The 8,336-nt window shown below is 35.0% G+C and overlaps 1 protein-coding gene across 1 annotated transcript; it reads right to left on the bottom strand.

Annotated features, from left to right (window-relative positions):
• Nucleotides 1–2,977: 2,977 nt before the first annotated feature.
• On the bottom strand, nucleotides 2,978–8,070 carry LOC106883426 (uncharacterized). Its single transcript, XM_014934422.3, has 2 exons — nucleotides 7,247–8,070; nucleotides 2,978–3,989 (listed from the first exon to the last, which is right to left on the bottom strand). Exon 2 carries the CDS (start codon nucleotides 3,981–3,983, stop codon nucleotides 3,420–3,422), a length of 564 nt encoding a protein of 187 aa, XP_014789908.1. The 5' UTR covers nucleotides 3,984–3,989; nucleotides 7,247–8,070; the 3' UTR covers nucleotides 2,978–3,419.
• Between the last annotated feature and the right edge of the window lie 266 nt (nucleotides 8,071–8,336).

Here is an 8,336-nt window from a genome sequence, read left to right on the forward strand (position 1 = left end):
ATACAATGGGCTTCTTTCAGTTTCCACCAACTCAAATCTACTGACAGAGCGTTGGTTGCCATGAAGCAATAATAGAAGACACTTACCCAAGGTCCCATGCAGCGGGACTGAAACCAGAACCATGTTGTTGGGGAAGCAAACTTCTTAGCACACAGCCACATCTGTGCATATACTTTATATATATATATATATATATATATATATATATATATATATATGTATGTTTATATGTATGTGCATTTTTTCAATGTCTACAAATAACACGGAAAAAATAAATAAATAGTTACCAGGGTAGCAAAAATTCACATATGTGCCAAGGATATTACAGCCTACTTATAAAGGTAGAAGTTCCAGGGTTTAGTGAATTGTTTTTATATTACATAGATAAATTAAGAAATGGAGTTACATGCAAGTGTTATTCAAATCTTTATACTTCTGACATATGTTTTGAAGAAAACATTGGTATTATTCATTTAGACATATCAATAAACGCAACAATACTGGGCTTAGTAAATTAATTTGGTCTCTAAAGGAACATATTAAACAATTTGGTTCGGAATGGAACATTCTATCTAGATCCTTTCCATATGATAAAGGTAAATCCTTTTGTCTGCTCTGTACCGAAGAACAGTATGTCATTCTGTTCTCTTGTAAACACGTATGTCATTTTGTTCTCTTGTAAACACATTTAAAGAATGCATTCATCATTGCAAACATTGGCAAAAACATACCTTTAGTTCCTATAAGTAGTTTCTACCAATCTTTAAAATTCGACTTTTGACTGTCTTCTTAGATTTCATTTCCACTACATATATCTATTTACACACCACTCATCTATTACACTATATTTCTCCACTCTTAATTTTCTGTTAATTTCTTTCTTTCTCCTCTTTCTCTTTCTCTAAATTGCCTTTGACATTAAATCTATTAATGTTTTTTTTTTAAATAACTTACCAGTGTTCCCTTCATCATATACGCAGTAATAACATTTGATTAAAATGGCTTATTGGTGTGTTTTGTTTCTCTTATTTTCCATGACAAGATGATTACATTGTTTTGCATCATTTTATTCCCTCGGGAATAATACCAATGTTTTCTTCGAAACATATGCCGGAAGTATAAAGATTTGAATAACACCTGCGTTTAACTCCATTTCTTAATTTATACATATATATATATATATATATATATTACAGAGATGTACTTGCATAGCAAGTGACTTGATCTGAGATCATGTGCTGAAGCAAAAACAATTGCAGCATGGAAGGGCTTTGTGTCAGGTAATGAGTGGTTAGAGTGTGACTGAAGAATAGAAACAGGTGTCTTGTTGTAGAAGAGAAAAATGGTTACCCGGTGAGAGGGAGAGAGCAAGAGAGAGAGGGGGATAGAGAGAGAGGGGGAGGATAGAGAGAGAGGGGGAGGATAGAGAGAGAGGGAGACAGAGCAAGAATGAAGACAGAAACAGGTGTGTTGCGGCAGAAGTGATACATGGTTACCCAGTCAACAAGAGAAAGAGAGAGAGAGAGAGAGGAACCACGAAGATATTTCTGTTGGAATATTTGTCGAACTCCATTTACTTGATCAGAACTAAACCTTAGTGACAAGCAAACAGTCTATAAATATTGGAATATCTATGGTAACTTGGCCTAGGAGTTGTTTCTAAATATTATCTGGATACTGCCAAAACTGATAAGAAATATACTTCCCAGCAACATGCAATAACATGGCTTACCTCTGTCAAATGTAATGCTTATCTTGTCATATTGTTTAGAATTAATCATGCATTATCTCATAGCTTCAAGATTTCGATGAAATGATTGTTTATTTTTATAATGACATTGTATGGTAGGTGTGGGAAACTGGATCTGGCCAATTTGAACATAAAACAAGCTAGAATATTTGGGCCGAATATAGCCGGTTTAAATGCTAAAGGGCTAATGAGCTTTATTGTGACTACACACCAACACATTTACAATACCTCCCCCACCAGACTTTATGGCACTTCAGATCAGCTGACTTGAAGAAGCTCTAGTGATAGTTCCATGCAAACTATCCTTGGCAATATATGTTTTTCACCTCTGACCCTTCAAGAATAACGATGTGAGTGACTGAAATCATTCTCAAAAGCAAAGATCAGCAAATTGGTCATTATTGACCCCTGGGGGGTGGTCTATGTGGCTATCCAGATGATGTGCTCAGCTGCGCTCCGCAGTAATAACCATGATGGTATTGTTGCGGGGAATGGCCAGTGACACTCAATACAGCAGCTTCTCCACTTCATGGGCTCATTTCTCCACCAGGCCGCCATTATCTCTACTTTGTGGAGGAAATTAGTAGTACAAGGTCCCAGAACAACTGACATCTCGACAGTGACCAGCACAAACTGATAACGACTGGTCTTTACCAATTTTTCTCTCCTCTGCGTTATGGATGGTGACACCCAGGTTTACAGCCAATGCTGCAAGGTTGGAGCCAGAGATCATGTCACATCTCAGACTAGAGCTCTGCTTTACTCAAATGGGAAGAGGGTTATTCCATCGGGATGCTTACTGTTCCCGCAGTCAAGACCTACTAGTTCAGGTTGAGACAGGAAACCAGCCTTCTGATTATGTTATACAGAGCAGCATGTCAGGGGAATTGGCCCATGCTAAGGCTGCAGGATAATGGATGCAGGCTGAATTTATCTACCATACTTATCAATACCTTTCTGAAATGTTTCAGATTTCTTTTTTTTACATGTTGTTTATATTTTTGTGATTAGAGCCAGATGATCTGCATATAATGGTTGACAAATATTTAATGATTTCCAAGCACATCCTCAACCATTTCTCAACCCAAATTTTCTATTTATAACTAATCATAATTCTGTAATTCATACAATCACAAAGGTATTTGTAAAAATTTAATCTTTATAAATGATTCAAACTTAATATTGATTTCCCATCATTGATACAAAACAGTAACAAAATAACAAATATCTTCATGCATGCAATTTTAATATAAAATATATAAATATTATCAATCAAGAGATTTCAATGACATATATTCAAATTTTAGCATAAGGCCAGCAATTTCAAGGAAGGAGTAAGTTGGTTACATCAGTCCCAGTGCTCAACGAGTACTAATTTTATTAGTAGCATTTTAACTCAGAATAGCATTTTAACTCAGAATGTAAAAACGGACACAATGCCACTAAGCATTTTGCCCAGAATGCTAACAATTCTACCATCTCGCCACCTTGAAAAGCTTTAAATGATATATATTAAAAAAATATATTTAAAAAGTTTTGAAATATTGGAAAATTATTATTTGAATGTGAAAAAAGAAACATTATTGCTAATATATACACTTGAAATTTGGGAACGAAAAATTATGTAGAAATTATAAAATGTATCTTTTTTTAAACTTCCTGATTACATTTATGTAAATGATTTGTAAAATGCTAGGTTACCAAGAACCAAAGTATAATGAAGCAAATCAATGCGCAGGATTCCAAACCAAGCTCCTTCGCTTCCAATCATCACACCAGAAAGAATATATATAATACAAGCTAAAAATCCAAACAAGTTTTCATGATATAGACATAGAGCAATTATGATGATAATTGCCAAACCGGCTATTGGTTCTGATATTGAGCGTTTCACCTCTGAGTCCATGAAAAAGCTGAAGGTAATGGCAAAAAAGCAAACAGCAGAAAGAATCCATGATATCATTGTGAAATGATAGTAAATACAGAATCCAATGGACAGTAATGGAATTCCAACAAATGTTGCCAGTAAAGAAAAAAGCATGTGTGCTCTGATGATATCCTTATATGGTTTCTCCATTGAAAATCGAGCTACTCCAATGCTAGCTGCCATTCCTTGGATAAAGATACCAAGTCCTGCGATGACGCATACTTCTTTTAGTTTGACTGCCACAAAATAAGCTGACAAAGCCAGGAAAAAATCAGACAAAGCCGTGCTTAACTGGCGGCCTCCCATTGTTACCTGGAAGTAAATGATTGCAATATATATATTAACCAGATAAAATATAATGGGTAGATGATACATCTTTACTCAGAATATTCCTCAACTGTTACATCACATAAAATTGGTTACAGAAAAACAAGGCAATGAATTAGCACACAAGTAGCCATATAACAGAAATAAGAGATCACAATTCACAAATTGTGACTGTTCTTCAAGCTGAAGGAGCACCTCAGAGTCAGTCATTTTGAAGATGAAGGAGGCCCGTGACAAGGGTCTTGGACACCTTCACTTTGGAGATCTTCCACGGGGCCTTCACAAAGTGGTTGGAGCACTACACGGGCATTGAAATCAGAGGATGCTACTTTGTAGGAGATTAGAGTTTTGTATTTATATTAAAATAACAAATGTCCCTCCTGAAAAAGTCAGAAAACTTCTGGCATGCATCTTGTATGTTCAACTCTTGTGTGTGTGTAGCTGATTAGTTTGAGAGTAGAATTTGTAGGCAGAAACTGAGAAGAAACCTTCGTTTGTATGTGTGGCGGGGGGAGTAGAGACAACAAACGCATTTGCCCGTATAAAATTCGCCTCAAGTTTCATCTAATTCATGCCAGCATGGAAAAGCGTATATAAAAAAGCAAGTTAGCATACACACACACACATACATAACTGCACATTAGTGCTAATTTGTTTAAAATGTAACAAATATTAATGTTTTCTTCTTTTCTTTTTTTAGTTTTAAATAATTTATTGAAGCATTTTCTTTTAATAACACCATCCTTAAATTTTAATCTGTAACGCTTTTGATTCCCTTTGACAGCTTTCAACAATGTTATTTTCTAAATATTAAAAGCCTTTTATAGATCATTGTTGGAAATCTAAGTCTTGCTGTATCTCTAAACACTACCGGTAGCCTGCACGCAGTCCTGGTCCTGCGATAGATATTCCGATGTAAATACACTATTGTGAACAAAATTGATTCTGACAAAATATTTTAACAAATATCGAGTTACCGACACTCCTGTAGTAAATTAGGTAAATTACGAGTGACAAACTTGTAATAACCAATAATTATCTAGTCATTCAATTTACGTGATATGGCGAAAGTAAAGAATACGTACACCCGGTGTTTAGGATTAGGGGTTAGGGTTTAGGTGAGGATCAGGGGTTTTGTTACGCCGATGTACGGTGATGTACGTGTTCTTTGCCTCCGCCCGCGATATTTACGACTCAATCGGGAATATTCCGCTTCGATTAAATACTTTCTTGCATTACATATATCTACAGACATAACTACATAAGTGTGCTCCCATCCCATCTTTTTTTTTTCCTCATAATTTTCTGAAAAATTAATATATTTTTAATGTAATTTTCAACAAATGCGTTTCAAATACGTATCAAATTCCAATACAATCGTAAGCTACACCATCTGGTACATATTTGCTGAAAATTTCATTAGAAAATACCCATTTTTCAGAAAGTTATGAAGAAACAAAGTTAGAGGTGTACATTTATGTAGTTAAGTGCATCCATAAAGCTAATTCGAGGCATCAAACGTAAAAAAGCAAGCGTTGAACCGCTTAGCGCCGTTTTATATCTTATTTTCGGCGAAGATATGAAAGAAATTTGTTCTCCTCCCTAGAAATACTAATACCCCTATGGTTTCTGAAACCTATTTGTATGTCACGGATCAGTGGAAATGACTACTCAAAATAGGTCTTTCAAAATGTAACATAGGAAAAATTGTCCCGAGTTCGATTGTTAGAGGTTGACTTTGTTCTTCAGTCTAGACAACTAAATTTTAAAACAAAATATGAATCTTGTTTGTTTACAAATAACAACATATTTGTTTACATTTTGGTATTCTTTAATTGAATATCTCCTCACTTTTACGGTCCTGAATTCAAATTGGTCTTTTGACTGCGCTTTTTACGGTCCCGATGGCCAGACGGACATCCACGAGCGAAAATTGCTATTATCGACCAAAACAAGATACTGGACATTGCTGCTATAGACTAAGAAGTTCTGTCCGGAGAGTTTTTTTGTTTTTTTTTAATCTAGCAGGTACCCTCGAACTCAACGTTAATTGTATTAAATGGTGTGCAATATCATTTAATTCACATTTGTCCATCTGAACTGTCCGGAGACACTACCTGACCAAAACCCAGTTAATATGTTTCCTTCTTTTTTATTTCGAATGCGTTATATTTTAATACACTTTCGGTACATATTTTAGTTTGTAAAATAACTTCGGGTCGTCGCTATTTCTACTTGAATTTAGGTCCGTAAAAGTGAGGATACCCACTTTAACTAAGTAGTTTATTTATTTAGTTTTTCGCTTTTATACATTAGTTGGTTAAACAGATTTAAAACCAAAAGTGATGAGGGAAAAACTGTCCAAATATCTGATAGGCAAATGTTTAAATTTAAAGTGAAGTTCGTTCAACTGCTTTACATTCACAAATTTATATAGAACAACAGTGTCCTGAGTAAAGTGTCAGGATATCATCAGTAGATAATGATTAAGTTTTGTTGTCTATTTTTGTAGATTACCAAAATAATAATAATCTATTGAATTGATTCAAACAATTTCTTAAATTTAACTTTCCCAGAAAAAATCGGTGTTTAACTATCATAATAGTTTTCATTTGAAAATATCGAAATCTGTCAAAAATACAATTCAAATGTATTTATTAACGTAGTGAAGGAATGTGGTACTTAATTTTTCTTTTAAAAAGATTTTAAAATGTAAATTACTGTGTAATGTGTACATGGGGAGTGTCAATTACATTTTGTGTCTATAAATGGGTCAATATGAACATTTTTTAAAAAGAAAACCGCTTCATAATTTAATTTATATTTTCATTTTTGAACTTAGTTAAAAAAAAATTTTTGTTCAGAAATCAGCCTAAATGAAATATAAATTACAAGATCAAATAACTTTTTCTAATCTCTGAAATTAATCCAACCATTACGAGGATCATAATTATGTTGCTAGTGTTGGTAATGTTATCTAGTTAACAATCACATTTCATCGGTTCGGATATTAATACGATTTTAAGGAAATTTCCCAATTTCTTTCTTCGTATTCTAGTAGATTTAACAACTACTTCGACACTGTCCTATCGAACTAAAGCTAAAGGATTATCCCGGAGAGAGAGAGATTAACAAGCGTGATAACCACGAATTTTACCCAAGCAGAATCAAAGATCCTGCGATGAGACAAATAATAACAACTTATAATAAACATAAAAGTGTGAAAATTTAGTTATACTCACTTCTTCGAAAATATAACCGTGGAGTCCTTCCTTGTTTTTCTGGTAAATTACAGCAGCTTCCGTGTAAATTGGATTATATAAAAACAATAACAAACAGAGTTCAAAGTACACCAGAATTGTGTTTCGGCTTGTTAGAATTATCTCCACATAGAGTTGTTGTGAAAGACTACTTTTTGTGAGTCGTTTTAGTCTTCTGGAGGAGTTAGTGTGAATAAGTGTTTCCGTAACTCACATATTACGTCTTATCGTCATACTTATCGTCACTAAAAGTGACAGTCTTTATTAATATATTCATACTAATTTGTTAAGCGTATTTCAGTTGCATATAATAAGGATTTAATTTTACTGAAGTAGATGGGACACCATAGCGACTGAAGTAAGCGCCCTATTGAGAAGTTAAGATCCTGGATAAACCGATCGTATCGTTATACATTCAGATCTTGTCACAGACGTTATTCTAAGGTCCAGTAATCTTAATTCTAATTATCAAACGTCTTTATATGTATCTATTAACAATATAAAGTATAAAATTCTTGAAAAAAATTTTAATTATTGTATAACCTATTTAGTATAAAAGCATGCCTCAACACAGCAAATTGCCTTCAACTGTAGCTTCAGGTTGACCAGTCCCTTGTCAATGGAATTTGGTGGACGGAAACAATACGGAAGTTACTTTGTGTGGGAGGGGGGCACGAGCGCGTATGTGTAATTTTGGGGGAAGAGTTAAGTCGATTACATCGATCCCAGTACTCAACTCTGGGGTACTACTAAAGCAGCACGGTCCCGAACGCGCAGTCGCGCGTCCGGGCTAGCTAGTCGTGAGTGGTCGATCCTAACCCTAACCCTAAACACGTATTCATTTGCACACGCGGGTTGGGGATAGGGTTAGGGATAGGGTTAGGGACAGGGTTAGGGTTAGGATCGACCACTCAAGACTAGCTAGCGCGGACGCGCGACTGCGCTTTCGGGACCGTGCTGCTTTAGTAGTACCCAACTCTGGTACTTAATTTATCGACCCCCGAAAAGATGAAAGGCAAAGCCGACCTCGGCGGAATTTGAACACAGAACGTAATGACAGACGAAATGCCGC

Source organism: Octopus bimaculoides, chromosome 20 (assembly GCF_046866305.1).
Source record: "Octopus bimaculoides isolate indiv1 chromosome 20, ASM4686630v1, whole genome shotgun sequence".
NCBI lineage: Eukaryota > Metazoa > Mollusca > Cephalopoda > Octopoda > Octopodidae > Octopus > Octopus bimaculoides.